Source organism: Carcharodon carcharias, chromosome 2 (assembly GCF_017639515.1).
Source record: "Carcharodon carcharias isolate sCarCar2 chromosome 2, sCarCar2.pri, whole genome shotgun sequence".
NCBI classification, from domain to species: Eukaryota; Metazoa; Chordata; class Chondrichthyes; order Lamniformes; family Lamnidae; genus Carcharodon; species Carcharodon carcharias.
In genome coordinates, this window is record NC_054468.1 from 57027765 (window position 1) to 57054760 (window position 26996).

At 44.1% G+C, this 26996-nt stretch overlaps 1 protein-coding gene across 1 annotated transcript in view; it reads left to right on the forward strand.

Moving 5' to 3' along the window:
- The window catches only part of LOC121273107 (transient receptor potential cation channel subfamily V member 6-like), a 67089-nt gene extending 49878 nt beyond the window's left edge, over positions 1 to 17211 (forward strand). Inside the window, exons 9-15 of the mRNA XM_041180080.1 lie at positions 3010 to 3096; positions 5799 to 5875; positions 12222 to 12387; positions 13892 to 13958; positions 14793 to 15061; positions 16853 to 16962; positions 17055 to 17211. Coding sequence (XP_041036014.1) covers positions 3010 to 3096; positions 5799 to 5875; positions 12222 to 12387; positions 13892 to 13958; positions 14793 to 15061; positions 16853 to 16962; positions 17055 to 17211 — 933 coding nt within the window. The remainder of the gene's footprint in view (positions 1 to 3009; positions 3097 to 5798; positions 5876 to 12221; positions 12388 to 13891; positions 13959 to 14792; positions 15062 to 16852; positions 16963 to 17054) is intronic.
- Positions 17212 to 26996: the final 9785 nt, after the last annotated feature.

Consider the following 26996-nt stretch of genomic DNA (forward strand, 5'->3'; position numbering starts at 1 on the left):
AAGCCATGGGCTCTTCTGTTGGACTTGCTGCATACTGGCCAAAAAAAGTTCTTCTGAATGTACCTCAAGAATTCTGTTCCTTCCATTCCTTTCATACTAAAATGATCCCAGTTAATATTGGAGTAGTTAAAATCCCCCACTATTATTGCCTACTGTTTTTGCACTTCTCAGAGATTTGCCAACATATTTGCTCTTCTCCTTCTGACTGCTTGGGGGTCTTGGAGGTCTATAGTACACCCCTTTTTTGTTCCTAAGCTCAATCCTTAATGCCTCAATTGATGATCCATCCTACATATTGTCCATCCTCACTGCTGTAATTGCTTCTCTAATGGAAATTGCCACCTCTCCCTTTTTATCCCCCTCTCTATCTTATCTGAATACCCTGTAACCAGGAATGTTGAACTGCCATTCCTGTCCCTCTTTAAGCGATATTTTTGTAATAGTTATGATGTCATACTGTTTTGTTTCTATCTATGCCATCAGCTCGTATGATTTATATGCTATACCCTTTGCATTGAAAGTATATACCCTTGAGCACTGCCAAACTCTCTTTTTATTTTCTATTTTTTGTTTCCTCTGTCTTCCAGGCTCACTCACTGATTTTCTGTCTTCCATTACCATTTCTGATTTTCCCCCATCTGAGTCTATCCTCAGGTTCCCATCCCCCTACCAAACTAGTTGAAATCCTCCCCAACAGCACTAGCAAACCTCCCAGCAAGAATATTAGTCAGGCCCCATTGACATGCAAACAATTTGGCTTGTACAGGTCCCATCTCTCCCAGTGCTGGTTCCAATGCTCCAGAAATCTGAACCTGTCCCTCATGTACCATTTCTCCAGCCATGCGTTCATAAGCTCTAACCTCCTATTTCAAGTTCAGTGTGGCACTGGTAGTAATCTGGAGGTTACTACCTCTGAGGTCCTGGCTTTTTAATGTATTACCTAGCTCCCTACAATCTGCTTTCAGGACCCCATCCCTCTTTCTGCCTATATTGTTGGACCACAACCTCTGCCTGTTCGCCATCCCCTTAAGAATGTCCTACAACCACTCCTTGATCCTAGCACCAGGGAGGCAACATATCACCTGAAGTCACACCTACAGTCACAGAAACATCTGTCCGTTGCCTATCAAACCCTCTACCAGTATTCCTCTTCAATTCTTCTTCCTTCATGCCTGTGCAGCTGAGCCACCCATAGTGCCCTGAACTTGACTCTTGCTGAACTTCCCTGAGGAACCATTGCATCCAAAATAGAAAACTGGTTCGTGAGCAAGATAAACTCAGAGGACTCCTGCATTATCTGCCTTGTCCTTCTAGGCTTTCTGGTGGTCACCCGTTCCCTCTCTGCTTGCAGACTCCCAACCTGTGTTGTGACCACCTCCCTAAATGTACTATCCAGATAGTCCTCAGAATAGCAGATGCACCATAGTGACTTCAGCCGCTGCTCAAATTCCAAAACCCAAAGCTTAAGTTTCTGTAGCTGGTGACACCTCCTATAAGAATGTCCTTTTCTATAATTATGTTAAAACTAACTAAATAATGATCACTACCGCCAAAACTTTCTCCCACTGTCACCCCTTCCACATGTCCAGCTTCATTTCCTAAAATTAAGTCCAAAGTCTTGTTGGACTTGCTGCATACTGGCCAAAAAAGTTCTTCTGAATGTACCTCAAGAATTCTGTTTTTTCCATTCCTTTCATACTAAAATGATCCCAGTTAATATTGGAATAGTTAAAATCCCCCACCATTACTGCCTACCGTTTTTGCCTAGGCCACATGAAGTGTCCATGAGTCCCCACATGCCAGAGGATGAGCATCCCACGTGACCAAGCTGCCCTACCATACCTTAAGCTTACTTTTCAACTATTTACTGCAAACTGGAGACTAAAATGTAGAGTAGACTAACACACCAATGAGTTTCTTCTCTTGTTCCAACTACTGGAGACTGATAAAAAGGGCGTAAGATGGAGCACTTATTTCAGCCTGTACACTGAATTCCCACATGAACCAAATTCCCAACTCCATCTATGTCTCATTCAGACATAATCTCTTGTCTCCTCATGTTCTCCTTACCATCTGCAGTTTGAAGAACTGGTCTCTTAAGTAGAGCTACTGATGAGTCACTACCTCGTTTAGCTTCCTGCTACAGTAATTAACATCAATTGAACCAAATCCTTTCAGCTGATTGACAGACAACTGCCACTACCAGTCAGCCCCTTAATATTGAACCAACTTCTTTCAGCAGAAACGGGAAAATTACGCCAGATACCATATTTGTGCAAGCATGTGCAGTGAACATGCAATGGAAGTATTCAGAGCAGGCAGATCATGTGTAATGTAACACTAATTTGATGCTAGTGCTGCCATTTTAGAGCTCACACAGGACGTGTTCCACAGCAAGAAGGAGACCCATCAGCAGCCTATAAAGGGATCATCAACTTAATTTCAAATTAATAACTGATTGGCTGTTGCTATGATTCTACAGGTGTTTAGCCTTCATATGGATGTTTAAAATTGTAAAGGTCTACAGGGAGTGCTGTGGCAGGTGTAGAAGGACTTTGTGCTGACTTTAAGGTTTCAGCACAAATCAATTGTTCCCATACATGAGGCATTCTCTTAAAATGCACCATGAACTGGAGAATGAATAGAAGTCATGCAGAGCAGGAGAAGCTGTTGGAAGAGGGAGGAGAAGGAGGGGGAGAAGGTCTCTCAGCAGAAGGCCATATTCCCCTAGGGTGTTCAGGGAACAATTTCTAATATCAGCCTCAGGGTGTGAACAGTGTATGAGACATCTGCACTAAGTAAATGCGCTGCCTGCATTGCAATCAATGGACTCAGGTTAGTCACACATTACTATCCCTGCACCTGTTTTTGGTTCCCTTTGTATGAAGTCAAGTTTCTAATTTAACCAATAAGCACAGTACAGGGTCAACTGCTATTCTTAATCACTGTTTATGATAAATGTACTGTGTTTGTGTTAACAGTTATTTTTCTATTATTTACTTATTTTAGGAATCCTATCAAACAAAGGAAGATTATCTGAGACTTGTGGGTGAACTAATAACCATCATTGGAGCACTGGTGATACTCATCAGTGAGGTAAATCCTAGACCTATGTCCTGTAAACCTTGGGGCTGAGTGGTGCACTTACAGTTTACATATGGAAAGAGAAGCAGCTGGTGAAAGTAATTCTTTAACTACTCACCCCTGCTTGCATTTTGGGAAGAGAAGTCTAGAGAAGGTAGTAGCATTATCCCAACAATCAATTATCCATTCTGGGATGCCAAGGTTGCTGGCTAAAACGACACCATTTACAGAGGGGCTAATAGAGTTGAAAGTTGCCATGATCCATAAGCTCTGCTGTGGTATTCTCAAAAAAGTTTTTTCTTCAAAAGTTTGTGAGAACAAAGTTTAGTTTGTTTACAAAGTAACATTTATAAAGCACTAGTGAGGAAATATCTTGGCATTCCAGTGCTTTGTGCGATAGAATGGTAGTAAGCTGGTTTACAGTTGTGAATCCTTTCATGATAAGTTCCCAGCCTCAAAGCTATAATAAAACTTGTTTATTTTTTATTCATTCATGGAATGTGGGCTTCGCTGGCAAGGCCTGCATTTATTGCCCATCCCTATTTGCCATTGATAAGGTGGTGGTGAGCTGCCTTCTTGATCCGTTGCAGTCCATGTGGTGTAGGTACATCCACAGTGCTGTTAGGGAGGGAGTTCCAGGATTTTGACAGCTATTGTCAAACATTGTCAGACATTTACACAACCTCTGATTCTGGGAATCCAATATCAAACATACCTCAGCCAGAAATTACACAGTAAGCTTCAGAGTTACTGGGATGCATTGTACGTAACCATTTATATTTCCACAACAAAATGCACAAACTAAGAGAGTCTTATTTCTTGCTGTCCCAAAAGCAAAACTTTCAGAGACTGTGCTACACAGAAGAAGCCAATAATGAAAATGATATTTGAGTTTCGATAGGTTTATAAAGGGCAGGATTTTTCGTTGAGCAGGTGGGCACGCGTCCAACCCACTGGAGTGTAAAATGATGCGCGATGACATCGGACATGCATCCCAACGTCATCGCGCACTCGCGCAGTATTTCGGTCAGTGGGCATGCTGCTGAGTCCTGTGCCTATTAAAAAGCCTATTAAGGCCATTAAAGATTTAATGAAATGTTAATTTTCGCTGCCCATCCAGCCTTTCGGTTGGTGGACAGGCAAAAAGGCCAAGCAGCCTCTGCACTTTTTAGGAAACCTCATCCATGGACGGGATGAGGTTTCCATCAGCAATTTAAAATAAGATAAAAATTTCAACATTTCATCAAGAACATGTTCCTGTTCATGTGACAGAGTCACGAGGGGAAATGTTTTTTAACAACCGAAAATTCTTTATTTCTTATTTCCAAAACTGTTTATCTCCCTGACGCAGCTCTGTGCCTTAGGGAGCTTTTCCAGTGTCCACCCATGCGCATGCACAAAGTTCATGCTTGCCCTCCTGCCCCCCCAACTCAGGCAGCGCTGCTATGCGTGTTTCACACTAGGCGAACCTTAGTCGTCCTGCCAGTATAAAATTGTGGCTTGGCCCAATCTAGGGCAGCGGTTGGCTTCCTGACTGCTTCCGCCCACTCTTGCTGAGTCTGCCCGACGAGAGAAAAGTCCTGGCCAAAAAGTTAAATCTATCCCCACTGAAAGGAAAATCATGCCACAGTCCATCTCCACCACAGATATCATAATGCCAGTGGCAGTGAAAGCCACAATTATCCTCAACAATTATGTAACAACTTCCCAGGCTGCACTGACGACATTTGTAAGATTAGCCAATTCGCTAAGCTTGGATATTTTTAAGCAAGCATTGTATACATTGTTACTAGAACTGCTATTTTGTCCATTTTCCCAAGGACAGGTGTTGATGATATGACAGGGAAATGTGATTTTATAAAGTGGCAAGATTCCCAAGGTCCAAGGAATCATCACTCACAGATGCTTTCATGATCTGTGTTATCATGCATATCAATAGCAAAGGATTCCACCCTTGCGGTTCAGCTCGTTTTGACCAGCAGCACCATCTCGCCACATAAGTCAACATTTACTTTCCCCAGTGCAATCATGGTGCTTTTACTTTAAGGCTGTCCACTATCCTAACATTTGACTCTCAAAACCAGATCCTTTGAAAACTCCTTCAAGATCACGCAAGCTTACCCTCTACAACAGTGGCTGATGGCAGCTTTGCATGTTGTCAAGATACCAGCTGAGTGCTGTTATAATGAAACCCATTCATCTGTAGTCATTATAGCAGGCACAGACAGAATGATCTACCCTGTGGAGTACTGAGAATTACTGTATGTGATTCACGTATCTGAAAAGATTCCAAGATAAATGGGGAGGGGAGGGGGGGGAACTCGTAAATAAAGATGAGCATTAGAGTGTAATAGGGTGAGCCTATCAGCAGCAAACAGTGAGAGGAACAGCCTGTGATTGAAGGAGCAACTCCATGCAAAATCTTCCATTCAAACTTACCTGTTTAACCAGCATTTTGAAAACTGGCTCTGGGGACCGCGTGGAGCAGCTTCAAAGGCCACATTCAGCCTGCGGGTCATACATTGAACAAGCCTGGGTTAAATCGATTCAAGTTGAATAGGGGTGTGGGGAATGATCTAGGTTCTTTATACAATTAGAATTGGCAAGATGGACTGAAGAACCCAGGAAGCAAATACATTTTAAACAGTAGTTATTCAGCTTCTTTCAGTTGCCTTTGGGAGATATTTGATGGACTCAATTATTTTCATTTCCAGATCCCTTATCTGTACAGGATTGGTCCAAGAAATTATTTAGGAAATACCTCAATAGGAGGGCCTTTTCCATTGCTCTTGTAAGTATGATCTCCCGCTCTTACCATTTTTCTTCTAAATGTATCCAGAGCGCACATTAGAATCTAATTAGAGAAGGTAAATAATTTTAAATTGGAAAATACAACTAAAAATTTATTGGATTAAATAATGATGCCTCATTCCATGCTGCATTTATAAGTTGCACAGATCAGGTTCTCATTGATAGATTTTTCCCTGTTTACTATTATTAACAAAGTTGTAGGTAAATAAAGGACGGAATTTTCCATGCCTGCTGGCATTGGGTGTCATGACGGGCATGAGTGAACAATATGGCAGGAACGCCAAAAATCACTTTCACACTGTCGTGAAACACCTCTGCACCCGTCCACCCCGTCTGTCAATAGCGGAAATAGTGTTTCCGTGTCCCTGCTGCTGGATGTCAGGAATTTCTTTGTAATACGTTTGCATATCATTACAAGCCCAACTCACTGGAATCATCCCACCACGCTGGATCATCTGAGCAATCACACTCAATTGTTTCACAATGGCATTTATAAGGAGTGCAGCTGGCGAGCTGCACTTTGAGGGGAACTCGGAGGTGAATGCACTGTAACATTGCGCAGCACTCGTGAGGGTCACCTGTTGGACCTCACGGCTGAGGTGCCATACATTCAGGCGAGGGCACAGACAAGTTGCCTTTTCCCGGCTGGCTGACAGTGCAGTGCCAGGTCAAGGCCTGCCCTATGGTTGAGGCGAATTGGTGCAGGGTGGGGGCAACGGCTGCCCTGCGGTTGAGATGAGTTAGTGCAGGTGGGAGATAAGGGCTGCCCTGCGGTTGAGGCAAGTTGGGGGTGGGGGCAGGGGCAAGGCCTGCCTCACGGTTGATGGTAGTGCACAAGCAGGTGCGGGATGCGGGGGAGGGAAACATCCAAGGATTAGGGAAACTTTATATAAAGTGACCATTCCTCTGCAGCTGAAACAGTTCGGACGCAGCCTCAGTTACATACCTGGAGTTGGGCCTTCATGTTATCTGCCCACTCAAGCAACGCAGGGGCATGAAAGTCACTAAATACTCCAGAGCTTTTCACTTCTCGGGCACAGACTGCAAACTAATGAGCATTTTAGTGGACTGCAGAACAAGTTGGATGACTTGGCATGTTGTACGTTCTCCTTTGCTAAAGCTGGCCATAGAGCATTCACTGGTGGAGGTGCCCACAGCCCCTTGCAAAGCCATGATCCCGGTTTGGAACAGTCACCCCCATGGTTCAAGCTAACAGTACAGTCTTGCAGTGTGGGTTAGGAGAATGCCTGTGCCTGAGCTGACATACAGCATGCAGTCCAGTGGGCAAAGCTGTCACTAATCAGTCAGGTGGTGGAATGGGGCGGAGGTGGGTGGGATTTCGGGAAGCTATGCAGCGCACTAAACTCTGGCCATTCAAGTGGTTGCCAACACTCTCTAGGATGTTAAGAGGCCTTCAGACTTAACCAGGACAGGTTCTTAGAACACCCACGCTAACCCACATGTCTTTCTCTTTCATCCTTCAGGAGGAATACATCAGGAGCATGGAGCCTGGTGACTTAGCTGTATGCCTTATAATGTACTGAAAGTGAAGACAATGGAGGAAAGAGCAACAGAGGTGCCTGGCTGGGCAGAGGAAGGAAGAAGGGGCAGCTGGGGCATCCACTGAAGAGCTACAGTGAGCCGTCGATGGTCGGCACTTAGCTAGACCCAGGGTCTATAGACACCACCTTTCATTCCTGCAGATGACTAAGAACTAGTGTCACACTGCGCTTGTCTAGGAAACTGGTTGGTCACATCTGCCACCTGGTGCAGGATTTGGTGCCGCGGGGACAAGGAGGGCATCCACTGTCAGTGGTCTTGAAAGTGACTGCAGCACCCAATTTCTATGCCAGCAGCTCCTTGGAGGGCTCCACAGGTGACCTCTGTGGGATATCACAAGCCTCCACCCACAAATGCATTTATGAGGTCATGGATACCATCTTCGTGAAGGCACATAACTTTGTGCACTTCACCTGGGACCAGTTAAACCAGAATGCAAGAGCAATTGGATTTGCCCAGATCGCAGGTTGCAGAGTGCCATCGACTGCACTCACATGGTGCTCAGATCTCCATGACAACAAGCGGTCAACAATGTCAACCGCAAGGGCTTCCACTCGTTGAATGTTCAGATGGTCTGCAACCATGACAAACGCATCCTGAAGGTCTGCGCATGAATCCTAGGGACCGTCCACAACTCCTACATCCTTAGCAGGTCTCAGAGCAACAGCCAACAGGCGCTGCCCATAGTGGTCAAGGTTACGGCAGCCCCTAAATATTTTTGTGTTCGTCTCATCCCAGGGCTTTGCTGCAGATCTGTGTGAGATTTCACAAGCAGCGGCCCGGCTCCATAGTTACGGGTGCCCTGTTTGTGTGGACAGCAGACTTCATCACCTTCCCCACAGACACAGACTCCCAGGCAAAAAGGCAATTGGCTTCACCGCAATAGCCAACTTTCCCCAGGTGCAAGGAGTAATTGATTGCACACATGTGGCCATCAGGGCATCCGCCAACAGACCTGAGATTCATAAATCAAAAAGTGTTCTATTCTATCAACATTCAAGTGATGTGTGACCACAGGAAGATATTCCTATGCGTGCGTTCAATTCCTGGAAAGCTCTCACGATGCGTTCGTCCTGCAGGAGTTTTGCCTGTCGCAATTATTCCAACCTGTTCTGCAGGTGCATGGTTGACTATTCAGTGACACAATCTAAGTAATTGGTTTCTCACTCCCCTGACCACAGAATGAGGGCCACAACATCGTAATGTGAGCTATATTCAGAGGTGTTTCATCACTGAACAGGCAATGGGGCTGGTGAACATGCGATTCTGGGGCCTGGAACGCAGTAGAAGTGCCCTGAAATATTCACCTGGCAGGGTCTACAGAATAGTTGGTTGCCCATTGCGTCCTGCACAATATGGTGCAGAAAAGGGGAGTTCACCTTGAGGAGGCAGAAGGTGAGGAATGCCCCACATCATTGGAGGATGCGGACTAAGTAGAGGAGGGAGAGGAATGGCCAAGTGAATCAGAGCATGAGCCATCAGAAGCAGATGGTGGCAAGGGAAGGATTGGCAAATGGCATGCCTGGAGGCTGCATCCATGCTCAAGCCAGTGTCACCAGGACCCACCTAATACGGCAACAATTCTGTAGCTGTGCAGAATCTCATGCTGCTCACACATGCACTCCACGTACTGCCACGTATGGCTCTCTATGAGGATGGCCATACTCTCCAGGGAAGAATTCATGCACTTGAGCCCCTGGGGCATGAATGATCTCATCTGTACCATGGATTCCTCCCACTCAGAGCATGAGCTTGCTTTGCTCCCAGGAACTCTGCCAGATGTTCACACATTTGCTGTAGCTGTTCCAAGCACTGAGCCTCAGGCTCTTCCTCAGTGCTTGCTGGAGCATCATCATGACTGCTCTTCCTCCTATGAGAGCTGTCTATGAATGCTTCTGACTCTAATGCCTCCTTCTGCACTTTGGTGCCGTGTGCCTTACCAGGTGACACCAACTCTAATTGCATGCAAGAGCCCACCAAAGTACAAGTATCTGCGATGGGGGATGGTGTAATCATCTGATGTGAGATTGCATCTGCAGACATCTCTTCCTCTTCCTAATGCCCTAGGGATCACCTGGCTTGTTGGAATGGCCACACGCTGGGAGCTATGTGAGAAACAAGAGATGGTAATGAGAGTTAACCTTTGACATCCTGGATTTACAATCATGGCACCATCCACACCATCCTGGGCTCAGCATTCAGTGATTCAACACTCACCTCAAGGCCCCTGCTTGCAGCTCGACCTGTCAACCCCTTTCGCTGGTGCTCAATCCATTTCCTCCCTTTGTGATAATCATCCACAGCAGATCCCTGTCCATCCCCAGTACTTAACACCATCACTCCCACCAATGAAAACATGCTGTAAGGCTCATCCACAACCAACTAAACCTGGAATGGGAGATTCTCCATCTCCAATGCTCTGGTGACAGGGCACTCTCTCCATAGCCCTCTCCTCCACAGTGGTATTGCCCTCGGCTGCGGTACCCTAACATCATCTCGGGTCATGTCCCTGGCATTATGCACCTTCTTTTCCTGCAAGGACAAGAGAAAGAGGTGCAAAAGGGATTATACACCTGTATGGACATATGCTGCTCATCAATGTGGCTTGAACTGATAGTGGTCATACACGTTTTACAACATGAGTGGTCTCCCTTCAGATTGTCTCATGTCCACATAGTTCTCCTGAAACAGGACAGACATGTGCCATGTGTGGCCCACCTACATTAAAATGCTGCTTAGAGACCATTAATGGCCATCTCTGGTCTACAGAAGGATCCACTTACCTTGCCAGGCCACAGAAGGTCGTGAAAGCACTTGTGGCACTGATTGCAGGTGTGCTTGTGTTCACTTGAGGCATTCACAATTGCTGCAATCTCCAGCCATGCCGGTTTTGTGGTGGTTGGGAGAGCTATCTGTCTGCTGGCTACAGGGTGTCCCCTCTTGTTGCTCACTGACTGCAACAGGAGCTCCAGATCCTGGTCTCTAAATTGAGGTGCACTTGATGCCTGGCTCCCCATTAATGGTCTTCTCTGGGACATTCTGGCATGGCAACAAACAAGGCATATTGGTCATTAGCCACACTCGCCTTGTGTGAAAAGTCACAATCAATTGGTCTTGTTGGATAATGGGGTGACACCAGTGAGTGGGGTGCTGACAACTGGTACTGGGCTAGTTGTGTGCCAGGTATGTGGAATTGCCACGACTGTCTGCATGCCAGCATAGCAAGAGCAGATAGAGTGGCCACGACATAGGGCTCATAGGAACATAGCAGCATGAGTAGGCCATTCAGCCAATTGAGGCTGCTCTGCCATTCAATACAATCATGGCTGATCATCCACTTCAATGCCTTTTTCCCACACTATCCCCACATTCCTTTACATCAATTGTATTTAGAAATCTGTCAATCTGTTTTAAACATACTCAGTGACTGAGCTTCCACTGCCCTCTGGGGTAGAGAATTCCAAAGATTCACAAATCTCTGGGAGAAGTATTTCTCCTCATCTCGGTCCTAAGTGGCTTCCCCCTTATTTTGAAATGGTGTCACCCTGGTTCCCCAACATATTACCTGCATCTACCATGTCTATCCCTTTTAAGTATTTTGTAGGTTCCAATGAGATCACTCTCATTCTTTGAAACTCTAGAGAATACATGCCCAGTTTCCCCAATCACTCTTCATAAGGTAATCCTGCCACCCAGGAACAAGGCTGATGAACATTTGCTGAACTCTCTCTATGGCAATAATATCCCTCTTAAGGTAAGTTGACTAAAGCTGCACACAGTACTCCAGGTGCGGTCTAACCAAGGTTCTATACAATTGAAGCAAGACTTCACTACTCCTATGGATCTATTGGACGATAAGATGAGCAGGAGTGTGATAATGGTATGAAGTGCCAGATGGCTTGATGTGCCAGGGGTTGGCACTTCTGTTTTACCTTTCCAGCGAGCTACTAGGATTAGAGGTCTTATGAATGAAGGCTAAGTGCAGAAAGCAGACCCTAAACTGTGCTTCTAATGGGACAGCAGGTACAATTGCCAGAAATGGGTCAATGCCATCTTGTGAGAAATGGAGGCAGCAACAAGGGATTTGCAGCTTTCATAGGCTTAGCTCATGCTGGGCTAACTTTACCACAGTTAAAAACCTGTTGGCTCTCACATACAGTCAGAGAAAAATTCACTATTCACCTGACAAGGGTCAGAGATGACTTCACAGTACTGGGTCAGCTGTCTCCTCACCATCTCAACTCCCAGCAATGGCGTCAGAGGTGGGCCTTTATATTAGGGCTGCAAAACAATTTGCCCACCTCTACATCCAAGCCCCTTTCCACCTTCATGGAGCCTTCAGAGTTGGCAGGCCAACTCCATCATGAGTCTGTCTTCCTGGCATGAAAATAGAATAGGTGGGGTCCTCCACAACAGAGAGACGATCACGGGGTTGGGAAAATTCCCACCTCCCGATGAAAATCTGGCCCCCAGTTTTGCATTTTGGAGACAATCAGCTTCCAGTCATGACTGTATTCAAATAAAGAAGAGGAACCTAACTTATGAAATTGAGTGAGGCCAGCACACCTCATTGCCAATGTGGGCCACCATGGAAAAGCCCAACTCTCAGTTTGCTAGATGCAGAAAATCAGGGCTTAAGTGTTTTTTTTTACTGCCAGTGTATGGTGCAAAATATTTAATATATCATGTGAAATATATATCTATATAAAATAGTTAGGTTGGCTTTTTATAAATCATGAGTTTTCTATGTTTTCCTATGGTTCAAGGGTTTGTTACTCCCTATTGATTTCTGTGGCCGTTATCATGAGAATCCTCGGTAATGTTGAAGAAGCAGTTCCAATTTCTTTGGCTCTGATCATTGGGTGGTGTAACACCATCTATTTTGCGAGAGGTTTTAAAATGCTTGGACAGTTTTCCATTATGATTCAAAAGGTAAGAAAGCTATTTGAAATCTTTTAATAAAGGTGGAAACATCTTAACAGATTGAAAATAGTTATATCATCCCCAGCTATCAACAAGTTGTCAGCAGTGAGTTTCTGCTGATGGGTCACCCTAAACATTTCACTTCCATCTTGTTTTCAGTTAAACCTCTCCCATCAGAGGCATTATTATAGAACTCAAATATGTTGCTACCCACCCAGTGAAATTTGGCATTATTTTCTTGTTTTCTCAATGTCCATTGACTATTTGGGGAGCTCAAGTAGTAAATATTTTAAGAAGTAGTCATTTGGCAGTACAGAACTTGAGTATTGCTGAAAAAAGAGATATGTCTAAGCTTTTTGTCTTGCACTCATCAGGACACTCACATGAATACCAATATAAGGGGGAAAACATCAATTTGTGCTGTATGTGAAGAGAGTGCTGATTGGTTGGCAAATAGCATTGCCATGGAGAATACACCACTGATGGTGGCTAACAGTTAATTGCCAAGCATTGTTTGAAATTTAAACCAGGTAGTTTGACCCTGATTGGTCAAGGCACTTCCCTGAGGAACGAGTCAGAGAATGGCTGTCACATATTTCCTTTAGCTAAAACAGGCGCAATGTATGTACATATTCTTTCTGTCTGTGAAGAATAGGGCTTTGTGTATTAAGATATATAGCTTCCAGTACGGGCAAATATCCCACTTTGCGAGCCCAGCTGACATTCTTAAATTGGTTTTCAGCTCAATTCTTAGCACATTGAGGATTATTTAGCAAACGTCCAATCGTGAACAACGGCTAGGAATTCTGTTTGATACAATCCGTCAGTCTTTCAGATGTAAGGCATCACACTGGCACTGAAATTTATATACCACATTACTAATTTGTGTGATACATCTTTTTAGCTTGACGGCAGCATCCTGTTAGTGGTGAATGCCACTTGTGTTGCTACCTTGCCTTCCAGGGTAATCTGAGGTAGACTGGGCACTTTTTTGGGGCTGGAAGTGACAGCCTTAGGCCCATTCATGAGTTTGCATGATATACAGCACAAAATGATCTGATCAGGGTAGCCATTATCCTACATGTCCCAGTTGCTGTTTGCAACGGGCAGGGTACAGACTGTACCCAACCGGCTCATGCTTGCAAAACTCAAAACAGTGTCCAACGTTAGATATGATTCTGCGGTGGGACAACATTTGCTAAATAATCTTCAATGTGCTAAGAAGAACACTGACAGCCAAGTAAAGATTGTTGAGAGAAAGTGTGGAATGTGTAGGGTGAGACAGAAGTAAGAAGGGAAAAATAATAGTGTGACAAATCCTTGGATGACATTTCCTCCAGTGTTGCCACTTACCATGTAAAATTAAAGTTAAAATTCAACAAAGTTCCAAATACATATATTTTTTGAAATTCTACTTAGGTTTTGGGTTATTTAGCACCAACTAAAGCTAAGTAATTTGTAAAATGATGTGACTTCCTAAGTATCATGTTTGTGGGTTGTTATTTCCTTTCAGATAATTTTTGGTGATTTTATGCAATGGTGCTGCCTGGTACTTATCTGTATCACTGGATTTACCTCTGGTATGTGTCTCAGCTTGATAATTATTTTAGGTAGCTGATTAAAATAAACACAATGGACACGATGGGCTGAATGGCCTCCTGCTGTAAACATCTGAGTCTGAGAAAATTAAAAACCAAACATTTGTGTGATGTAATTAAAAGGAATGAGGTCTGCTTACCACCCACCGCCCACCCCCCAAATAGTTTGATTTCATTCAAAAGTTTAGTTACAAGATTCCATATTGGATATGGATTGAGTGTGATAAGGCAATGCTAAATAAATGATTTCCTTTAGATTTGAAGCTGGTTAACAGAATTAGAAAAAGTGACTAGAGTCTCTGCATAGAATCATAGAAAGTTTATGGCACAGAAAGAGGCCATTTGTCCCATCATGTGTACGCCAGCCAGAAAACGAGCCACCCAGCCTAATCCCACTTTCCAGCATTGGGTCTGAAGCCCTGCAGGTTATGGTACTTCAGGTGCATAAAACCTTTTTCACAATTCGATCCAACATGGATACTACGTTGAATGGAAATGATGAGAATTGAACCCAGGTCCACCTGCGTACAAAGCATTCACCCTAATACTAAGCCGCATCCCCACGTGTAAGTGATTGAGTAGTTTCTAATCCCAGCAGAGACTAAGATATGGAATTGTTTACATTGCATTGTTAATGAAGACATTTCCATTATTATAGGCCTGGGTAGACCACACATTTGTGCATAATTTTTCCCTTTTCTTCCGATCCATAGAAAGTTCTTCCAAAATTCAGTTTGCTGCTGTATTCACTGTTGACATTTTAACTGAAAACAAATCTCACGTGGCTTTGTCTTTTTTTTTGCTTTTGTCCTGCAGCTTTTTATGTTATGTTTCAGACTCTGGATTTGAGAAATTATCCGTATTTCAGGGACTTTTCAATGACCATGTACACCACAGTTGAGCTAATGATGGGCTTAATTGATCTTCCAGTTCCGTATGATAGGCCTACTCCCAGTATTATATATACTGGCTATGTTCTATACATGATCTTTGTGTACCTTTTGCTGTTAAATTTGTTGATTGCAATGATGGATGACACATATTGGAGAATTGCATATGAAAGAGAGGAACTTTGGAAAGTGCAGGTAAGCTAAGTTTTTTTTTTAATCCAGCTTATGAACTAGACAAATTGAAAAGTTAGAAAGCAGAAAACATAATCACGTAGGAAGTGATCTAATTAATTGGAAATACTGACACCCCATCCTTGACTGGAACAAGTGGGTTTGCCTATTTCTAATATTACATTGAGAGATGTATACTGCAGTACTTGAATTAGTTGTCTATAGTGATTAATTTGTCAATTTTGTAAGTTAAACACATAGTTACCATGATACTTAATTTATAAGAGAAAGGCAACATTGTAATGAATCAAATTTGGTTAAGAAAGTTAGTAAACAACTTCCTGTCAGAATTTAGAATAGATTTTTTCCAGTCTTCACCCATGAGAAGATCTTCATCTGCAGTGAGTGCCTGTTGAAATTTCTGGGTACATTGCCTGTGATTTTCAATTATAAACTTGCAGCAGATGAGAACTTGCCTTTTCGCAAATTCTACCTTGTTGCACAGAAAATAAGGAGGCATGAAGTTGTTCACTCTCGTTTAAGTACAAATGCACCAGCTAGGTAAATACTATGATTTGCAGAGTTAGTACATTAACTCTTAATGTACTAACTACAGTAATTTAATTACCAAACTTCAAGTTAACCATTTCAAATATATAGTGCAGAAAAAGCAGACTAATATTGTAACATATATTTTGATCAATTCTCCTCCAATATCCTCCGTATAAATGCATTGTATGTTGCAGTACTAGGTTGCACCAATCAGGAAACTGCTGAGTTCAATCATTGACATGCAGTGATTTAGGTGATCACAGTTGGAGTGGGAGCAGGAGTTCTACAATTGGATTTACCTTATGGTTCACAAGCCTGACACAATGACCTACCTTTACCATTATTTAAATATCATTACAATAGGCTTGTCCATATATGTAACACTTCTCCAACCTATAACTGAACCCCCACCCATCCTTGTTAAGTTGAAAAATCAGCTGAATTAGTTAATTATCAACATCCTGCGGGTTACCATTGGCCAGAAACTTAACTGCAACAGCCACATAAATACTGTGGCTACAAGAACAGGAATTTTGTGGTCTGTCCACCATCTACAAGGCACACAATTCAGGAGTGTGATGGAATAGTCTCCATTTGCATTGATGATTGCGGTTTCAATACTCAAGATGATTGACACCATCCAAGACAAAACAATCCATCTGATTTAGCACCCCATCCACCAACTTAAGCATTCACTCCCTCTGCCACTGATGCACAGCTAAGGCTCCTTTGACAGAACCTTTCAAACACATGACCTCTGCCACTTAGAAGAACAAGGTCAGCAGACATGTAGGAACACCCCTTCCTGCAAGTTCCCCTCCAAACAACGCACCATCCTGACATGGGGGAGGCAGTGGCATAGTAATAATGCCACTGGACTAGTAATCAGGCAAACCAGCCTAGTGCTCTGGGGACATGGACTCACATCCCACCGTGGCAACTGGTGGAATTTGAAATTGATTAATAAAATCTGGAATTGAAAGCCAGCCTCAGTAATGGTCACCATGAAACTATCACAGATGGTTATAAAAACACTTCTGGTTCACTAATGTCCTTTAGGAAAGCAGAATCTGGGCCATTAGCTTTTAAATGAGATGTACTGCTGTTATCAGTGTGCATGTGAGTGAGGATATAGGAGGAAGGATCAGGATTTGTGTCCGTGTTCTCCAATATCTTTTGTTTGCTTTGTATCAGAACTTAAAATGGTAGTAGTATAAAACATTCCAAGTATTAGAAATTAAATTGCTAGGTCATTTTTCTCAGATCGCTGCCACCATACTGCTTCTAGAACGACGTGTGCCAGTATTTCTGAAGATCCGCTCCGGAGTTCCAGGAAGATCTTTGGGTTTTGATGATGACAAGTGGTATATTGGGTAATCCAAAAATTACATGTCAGTATCTTTCTTATTCATTTTTGCATTTCAAATACAAATTTAATTTGTCTAAGTTATTCTTTTTATTACAGGGTTGAGGAAATTCTTACTGAAACAGTGGGAACAAAAGTGCAAGTCCCAGCATTGAATGCACAGAAGTATTCACACCATCTGGGTTGGGACGCAATTCGAAAAAATCTTGCAAAAATCATAAGCATGAGAGATTCTTCTGAGTCTACCTCTTTTTAGAAAGCATTTTCTTCAAATGGATCACCATTCATGGGTCAAAAATATATTTTTCTCAGTTTTGCTATTTGCACTGTGCAATACTATTCAAATGATACTGTGCACTGATATAAACCTATGATTTATTGTGAACGATTATACAGGCACTTAACATGCTCATTTTAATTCCTCTTTCTCTCATTTAACACTGAAAATTAAGTCACTTTAAATGCTTTTGTTAAAATAGAGAGTGGACTTCAATATAAACATGTTAAGCCATTTGTAAAGTAGTATTATATGGCAGTAACTTTCAGACAACAGCCTGCTGATGCCTTCCTTAAGTCAGCTGTAGTATGCGTTTACCATTTATTTGGAAATATTCTACATTCTACTGAGTGAATGAAGTGTTATTTTAAAACAATCAACTAGACTTGTGTTTTTACAATCAGGGAATATTTTTGAACACAAATGGGTAACATTTTTGCAGGAATTCTCCTAATTTCCATCATAACTTTAGTAGAACCCACTGAGAAATACAAAGATTTTATTTTACCCCAGACAAATTTCTTAAAGTATGGAAAAGTGGTCTGTAGATTTTTAAAAATGACCTATCATAGGATTGGGTAAGTTTGGAATCATATAGGTAAGCACAGTGGAACAATGCTATTAAGACCAGAGTTTTCCATTCAGTTGTTGGACTAATAGTCAACATCAAAAATAGAGATGGAAGCATAATTATTGCTGCAGACAGAATTTCAACTCAGTGTGAGTTCTAAATTGGTTCATATCTTCAGTGGAAACTTTCCCCCCAAGTTTCAAGCTTGTGAAGGCTCATTAAGATTTATTTGCTGTATTACTGATTGCAGCACTGTCAGAGTCCACTTAATTTATTATTTGTCTTCACTTAGAGTTGCTGTAAAAATGAGAGAGAGAAAATGCATCCTCACTGACATTTGGGCTGGGATTTTTGCTCCCGGTTTGGGAGCACAGAGTCGGGATATTTCCCGGCCCCACAAATCCGATCCAGGAGAAAGTGGCCCAAAAGGTCATATTTTCATGCTGGGCTGGCAGGGTTCTCTGGCAGTCAGGCCAGGCAACCCTGTAACCAGTGTGGAGGATGCCAGGTGCGGTGGTGGGCCTACCTTGGCGCATGAGTACCGTACTGAAGTTTTTTAAAAAAAGCAAAGCATAAAACATCCTTCAGCTCTTACACCCCTTCACCCCTGTGCACACTCCTCAAGCTCCATCCATATCAACACATCCCACCTCATGCACCCACCACCCCATGGCCCCACATAGTCTCCACCCAACCCACATGTCTCCTCATACCCTCCGTGCCAATGACGTCCCCAAATACACCCCCATGGTCCTGTATACTCTCCATGCCACCTTATGCCCTTCTGCCCATCCCCCATGGCCTCTCACAACCTCCACGTCAACCTATGCCCTTCTGCCTACCCTCATGACCCCTCATACCCTCCATGGCCCTTTATAGCCCTGTGTCAACTTTGTGTCAACCCATGCTCCCCACCCTTTGCCATTACACCTACCATGCCAGCTGACCCAGTATCCACTGTAGGCAGGCCTCAGGACCCATTCTGAGATTAAATAAAGTTCCAAGTGTCTATTGCAGAGTTTATTTAAAAAACAATCATTCATAAAAAAAACATATTTAATACATTTACATTCCTTCAACTGTATTGTCCCTTATAAACAACAAATATTTCATTCAATTGCATAATCCCTTATAAAAACAAGCATTGGAATTCATAGTCCCATTTCAAAGAGCCCATAAACTCTTGGGGCTAAAAATCATACTGTGAAATTGCAGGCACCCTACTGTGATAATAGGAGGTTATGAACTCAGCCATGCAGCTCTAATCCACTAATGGTAACTCTAAAGCCTGTGTCAACAGACAGTGTGAAATCGAAGCAATAATTTTTAATATTCCAGGCAGGTTTTTATAAAGAGTTAAAGGGAGTGTTTTTAAATGCCTTGACAGCCTGACAGCTCCCTTTAACAATTCATATTGACACTTCTGACAGTTATTTTTGACACCTCTTGATAGTTAATTTTGACACTTTTGGCAGTTGTTTTTGATAGCTTCAACAAGCTTCATAGTTCCACTGAGTTTATGCACTTTGTACACACATTCATGCCTAGTTTTAGGAATGCCAAAGGGTACCTTACCTCTCCAAAAGGCCTCTGAACCTCCCCAAAGGGCACATGACCTCCCCAAAGGTGTCCTGGGACCATATCCAGAGTGGTACCTTACCTCTCCAAAAGGATACTCTGGCTATCCAAATGGATCTACGCAGTTCAGACCTGCTCCCACCATGTCAAGTTTTGACACCTGTCACACCAAGATCACAAATGAGTGGAGACAGCTGCTGATTTATATGGGTAACTGCCTTTATGAAAATGCACATGTGCAAATCCCAACCCAGGCCCATTCTCAACCCCGTAGGCGTTGTGTTTGGGGGAAGAACTTCTGGATTCGGGCTCTTCCACCATTTTTGCAATGTCAGAGAGACTCTCTGATGTTGCAAAATTCCAGGCCTTGATTTGGATGACAGAGAGTTTCAATTTGTTTTTCCTGCAGGTGGCTAGTTCTTGATAGTCCAAGAGCTGAAGATCAAATTGCCTCTAAAAGTAGCAAATAGGCAAGCATTAAATTGGGAGAGGTGTAAAAGGGCTGAGAATACAAATGTTTAACTTTTCTGGTGTTTGGGGGAGGTTGACAGGGTGATAATGCCCAGAATAGATTTAGCCTATTCCTTTTGGATAGGCATAGCAGGGCAAAGGTCTGCATTGTCAGATCGATGCCTGTGCCATAGTTGTGTGGTTTAAGTTTCATTCGAGGAAGCTTTAATATGGAAATTACTGCCTTTGTGTTTTAATTGCATTCGCTTCTAAAATCAACTGTTGTGTAATCTTTTACTGTTAAGAGCAAACCATTTGTTGATGCTATATTGTACAAATGATAGTAACATTTTAAAGTTAGAGGTGTTTGTTTAGTCAAAAAAGTGCAGTTAAACTTGGTCTCCTCAGAATGTGGGAATTAGTGTACTTATGTCATGGAATAAAGTTTAATATTGCAAAATTACCTGATTTCAGTCATTTTTATTTTCAATTCTTTAGTACTAAACTTCTTTTAAATGGATACATTTTGGTAGCATATTACTCCTTCAAATATATTTTCTAGAAAATTCAAATGTTGAATATATTTAATGACATTTGAGCTCATTAAGATCAAAGAGGCTGGAACATCTTCCATTTTCAGAACCTAGTGTCGACAAAGATTCACAGGCTGGACACAGCAAAATTTGATGCAAGGCCACATTTCTTTCATTTATCTTATCAGATAATCTACGATGAATACATCTTATTACATCCAAAGTAATCATTTTTGACTTTTTCACAGTAACTATCCGCAGCTTTTGTCAACGATGCCAGATTTAGTGCCAATTAATGCCAAATCGGGTAGTGATGCATACCCACTAGAAACAAGATTGAGACCAGCCACATTCATTTGATGTGAGATCCTTATAGTCAACAGATGGTCTTCTATTCCAACATTCCAGGCCAGATTTAAAGCCAGAAGCCAGAAATGACCAGCCAATGTGCTAACCCAGTTTAATCAACTACAACATTGGTTTGCATTTTCCAGTCCTGCCAGCGGCAGGCATCGTCATGAGCAGGATGAGAAAACTTGGAGAGCAGCCAAAAGTTGACTTCCCGTCTCTTCCCTAGCGAGACCTTTCCTCTTTCCTGAAGATAGTTCTAGGCCTTCCTCACTTTGCTGTTCATTCTTTTCATTGCCGACATATAAAGCTTGTATCGGCTTTACCTTTTACTTATCAGATTTACTAATCTGATATTGCCCAGATTAGATTTAGCCTATTCCTTTTGGATAGGCATAGCTGGGCAAAGGTCTGCATTGTCAGATAGATGCCTGTGCCATAGTTGTGTGGTTTAAGTTTCATTCAAGGAAGCTTTAATATGGAAATATTAAATATTAAATATGGAAATATTATATCGGCCGGCCCGCTTCTATCTCTTACCCAAAATCCTCAAACAGAACTGCCCCGGTAGACCGATCGTCTCAGCTTGCTCCTGCCCCACAAAACTCATTTCTCATTATCTTGACTCCCTTCTCTCTCCCCTTGTCCAGTCCCTTCCCACCTACATCCATGATTCCTCTGACACCTTACGTCACATCAACAATTTCCAGTTCCCTGGCCCCAACCGCTTCCTCTTCACCATGGACGTCCAATCCCTCTACACCTCCATCCCCCACCAGGATAGTCTGAGGGCCCTTAGCTTCTTCCTCAAACAGAGGCCCGAACAATCCCCATCCACCACTACTCTCCTCCGTCTGGCTGAACTTGTTCTCACACTGAACAATTTCTCCTTCAACTCCTCTCACTTCCTCCAAATAAAAGGTGTGGCTATGGATACCCGCATGGGCCCCAGCTATGCCTGTCTCTTTATGGGGTATGTGGAACATTCCTTGTTCCAGTCCTACTCCGGCCCCCTTCCACAACTCTTTCTCCAGTACATCGATGATTACTTCGGTGCTGCTTCATGCTCTTGTCGGGACTTGGAAAAATTTATTAATTTTGCTTCCAATCTCCAACCCTCCATCATTTTCACGTGGTCCATCTCTGACACTTCCCTTCCCTTCCTTGACCTCTCTGTCTCAATCTCTGGTGATAGACTGCCCACCAATATCCATTACAAACCTACCGACTCCCACAGCTACCTCGACTACAGCTCCTCACACCCGCTTCCTGTAAGGACTCCATCCCATTCTCTCAGTTCCTTCGCCTCCGTCGCATCTGTTCCGATGATGCTACCTTCAAAAACAGTTCCTCTGACATGTCCTCCTCCTTTCTTAACCGAGGTTTTCCACCCACGGTCATTGACAGGGCCCTCAACCGTGTCCGGCCCATCTCCCGAGCATCCGCCCTCATGCCTTCTCCTCCCTCCCAGAAACATGACAGGGTCCCCCTTGTCCTCACTTATCACCCCACCAGCCTCCGCATTCAAAGGATCATCCTCTGCCATTTCCGCCAATTCCAGCATGATGCCACCACCAAACACATCTTCCCTTCACCCCCCACTATCGGCATTCCGTAGGGATCGTTCCCTCCGGGACACCCTGGTCCACTCCTCCATCACCCCCTACTCCTCAACCCCCTCCTATGGCACCACCCCATGCCCATGCAAAAGATGCAACACCTGCCCCTTCACTTCCTCTCTCCTCACCGTCCAAGGGCCCAAACACTCCTTTCAAGTGAAGCAGCATTTCACTTGCATTTCCCCCAACTTAATCTACTGCATTCGTTGCTCCCAATGTGGTCTCCTCTACATTGGAGAGACCAAACATAAACTGGGCGACCGCCTTGCAGAACACCTGCGGTTTGTCCACAAGAATGACCCAAAACTCCCTGTCGCTTACCATTTTAACACTCCACACTGCTCTCTTGCCCACATGTCTGTCCTTGGCTTGCTGCATTGTTCCAGTGAAGCCCAACGCAAACTGGAGGAACAACAACTCATCTTCCGACTAGGCACTTTACAGCCTTCCGGACTGAATATTGAATTCAACAACTTTAGGTCTTGAGCTCCCTCCTCCATCCCCACCCCCTTTCTGTTTCCCCCTTCCTTTTGTTTTTTCCAATAAATTATATAGATTTTTCTTTTCCCACCTATTTCCATTATTTTTAAATATTTTTAAATCTTTTATGCTCCCCCACCCCCACTAGAGCTATATGTTGAGTGCCCTACCATCCATTCTTAATTAGCACATTCGTTTAGATAATATCGCCAACTTTAACACCTATGTGTTCTTTTGTTCTGTTGTTTGTGACATCTTTTGATGATCTGCTTCTATTACTGCTTGTTTGTCCCTACAACCACACCAACCCCCTCCACTTCTCTTCCCCCCCCCCACACACACACGCACACGCACACACACACACCTTAAACCAGCTTATATTTCACCCCTTTCTTGGACTCACTCAAGTTCTGTCGAAGGGTCATGAGGACTCAAAACGTCAACTCTTTTCTTCTCCACCGATGCTGCCAGACCAGCTGAGTTTTTCCAGGTAATTCTGTTTTTGTTTTTAATATGGAAATTACTGCCTTTGTGTTTTAATTGCATTTGCTTCTAAAATCAACTGTTCTGTTGCTATCTTGCTCCACCTTGCTTTCTCTAGCTCTCCTCACCATTTTTTGTTCATCATTGCTTCTTCCTTGCACTTTATTTTCATTCTGCTTGTCCCTGTTCTCCCCTGTTTGCATGTTTGATCTGTATTTCTCACCTCGAGCTCCTTCTGCATTTTTAATCATGAGGTGAATTTTCCCAGAAGTTGCCCAGCTCCCCTGTGAAGAAGGAGAACTGCAGAAATTTACCCCCCCCCCCCCACTCCTCTCCACCCAACCCCCGCCACTTTTTTGTGCAATGGATGTTTGCTGCTGGCTCGGTTTTCTTTTTTGGCTGGGACAGGACTTTTCCCAGCTATTACCAAATATGAATGAACTGCTGGCCGCACATGGAAACAAACAAATCAGGTTTTCACAAGCAAAAGCATTTAGCTACTTAGAGGAAAAGGGAAGTATAAGGAATACATTTTCTATTCATTTTCTCCCCTGTTCTCACTTAAAAATATAGACTTAGCTGTTCATAGTCATTTGAAATATATGGTATTGATTTTAATCATTTCATACTTACCCCAATAACCACTCTTGTGACATTGAGTTATGAACAGAAATGGCATTTTGATATTAATGTGGCTGTCACTTCAGTGAATGAGCCTCACTGTCCTTCTACACTCAAGTAATCATCTTGTTAGAACAATACATTTTAAAAATTTGCTATTAGTTAAAGAAGATGATGTTTTGGGTAAGTATATACAGAGGTTCCTAAATTATACCCATATAGGATGGAAACTTCTGCTTCCACTAGCACTGGGAACCGTGGCAGGTGGGGGCAATTAATTTGGCATGAGTCAAAAAATCAGGTTCCCAACAGCGGGAAAATAGTTTGGAATTTTGTTCTCCCGACTTTCAAGGAAAGTTAAAGGCAGTTTCCCGATGAGCATTCATTAGCATCTCATGAATGCAATGCTCATTCAAAGGCCAACTCGCTGGAATCGCATTCCCCCTCCAAAATAAATTCCCTATCAGTGGGTGATTAGAGCAATCTATTTCATGACTATATATAAATGGTGCATGCCTAGTGAGTGTCACTTCATCCATGACTGAGGTCAATAGAATAGCTTTCATCTTCCTTTTAAAACATCACTACTACATATCAGGTACCTGTAGCATAAGCTGCGCCAAGGCTGGGCACAGGAGGCTTGACCAGCAGGGGGGTGGGGGACGGGTAAGACAGAGGCAGGACTGGGGGTGCAGAGGGCAGCGGGAAGGACCAGAGGGCATTGGTGAAAGACTGTCCAGGCAGCATGTTCAAGAGACCGGGGAAGGATGAAAGTTGTCCAGCTGCTGTTTAGATGTGGCACCAGGATCTTCGACCCCATGAGGTAACAAAGGGGTATGCGACATACTGCCCACCCTGCCATGAGATTTGCTGAGCTCTTTGCAGGATTAATGAGCTGAACACCGGAAGATCGCGCATGTTCAGCTGTCCTGCTGCCCAGCGGGAATCACACCGACTTTACAGCCACCCGCTGGACTTAGGGTGGAATTATACCAGATTAGCACAAAGTGCTGCAGTGGGTGGGAAAAGGATGTTTTACCCACTGGCCGAAATGGGAGATTTTCGTGCCATATCATTCCATTCCGGCCTCATTCATTATGCGTTCCTGGGAAACATGTTGGATCGCTGGTGGGGCATCCTCTGATTCACCCGTCCCGTCCGCACCTCACGCCTTCAGAAAACCAGGCGCCATATTTAAAGTCTGCTGCTGCAAAGAGCTAGCACGCTTCAAGGGAAGGAAGCTGCTGGGAACTGCTGGCAGCCAAAGGGAGGAAACAGATTTAATGATGCCTCCCTGAGGTACCTACTGGACACCTGCCATGATGTCCTCTACCCCTGCTCTGGGCAAAGGCCAGCAAGCAAGGTCCAGCATGGGAGGCAGTGGAAGCTGTGGTCAGCGCCAACGCCCTGTAAAAGAGGACAGCCATCCAATGCAGCAAGAACATGAATGGTCTCATCCATTCCGCCAATAATTAGAACTGTTATCACTTTGAAATCACAAACTCATCACACATCCACAGGGGTCTCACACCTCAAGGGACAAAACCACAAACTCTCACACACACCCTCACATCTCCATCAGGCTCATACCCTTTCGAATTCAATCCTCATCCCATCTATGGCTCCACTCACCACACAAACATTCCTTGCGTCCTGCTCACATTTTCTCCATCTGTTTTCATGCAGGAGAAGCTGGCTTACAGCAGCAGGGAGAGGTCCCAGACCAAGGTGGAATGGCCCACCTTAGGCCCCTCACTCACTTTGAAGAGTGTGCCATCTCATTGACTGGTGAGGACATGGACCATGCCTGCAGTGACAGTGAGGTCAACGGCGAACACCCTTGTGAGGATCCTGCACCATGTCATCCCTCTCTCAATGCAACTGTGAGTGCTCTCTCTTCTGCTTTTGACTCTGCTGTCATGCACTAATTATCTCTACTTTGGTTCACTACGAGCTCTGCCAAGCGACCGATACCTTCAGCCAGCCAGTGTCTGAGCTCCATCCAGGTCCTCACCTCCAGCAAAGAAGACACCTCCTCCATTGAAGAACTGGTAATAAGCAGCTTGGAAGTCCCATCATAGCACTTACCCACACCCCCCCACCAGTGCAGAGACACACACCTCGGTGGGACCTAGATCTAGAACAGGCTTGGGTTCACAATCTTGTGGTCACCATACGGACTTGTGTCTGCAGCAGGAGGAGGCAGGTTTGGCTGAGCTCCCCGGCACTCAGAGGACTTCTGTGGAAGAGGCACCTGTGAGGTCCGAGTCAGATGACAAGCCTCTGGATTCAGCCTTCCAACTCATCGTGGAGAGCCAGCAGAAGGAGGGAGAACATCACGCAGAGCTGTTGAGAGCCCTCAAGGGAGTGGCACGCGAGTTGGAGGAGTGCATCTGCCTGCTCTCTGATGAAGTGGTGCCCACATGTACACGTATGGAGGTCCCCTTGGGAAGGATGGTGGACGCCATGGAGACCCTGGTCCAGCATAATGTGGAGGAGATGCGCACAGGCCTGCACTCCATCGCAGTAGCCATGGGTGAGTTCCTGCAGTGACAATGCGAGAGGGAAACAGGGCACCTTGACATCATTCCAGGTGCTCTTCCCCCTCAAGGAGACTGGCCAAACCCTCGGACACACAAAGGGAGGAGGAGAAGAATCAGGTGGACGCCCCTGGGTCATCCACTCAAGAATCTCAGAGGCTGTCCTCTCCCCACGAGTCCCCTTTGCCTGTGACCCTCTCAACGTCCTCTGTCATCAGAGGGAGCAGCTGGCCCACAGGAGGACAGCCAAAGCAAGCCGGGGCCCTCAAGCCTCAGCTCTCCAGACAACCTGGGCCAAAGTCATCAGAGGCAACAGGGCCAACCATTGCACAGGCTGTCTCCACTCCTGCTGCAGATGTCAGGGCAGCACCTAGAAGAAGTGATAGGCCCAGAAAAGTTAAGAATTTCTGATCACAAGTGGATGCACAGGTGAACACAGTTTGTCACTATATAATCTGAAAATATATTCACTTTCACTGAATAATGTGTAATTGTGGCCTTTAAGCTTCATTTACAGGCTTCATGAGCCCTACCCCTTCAT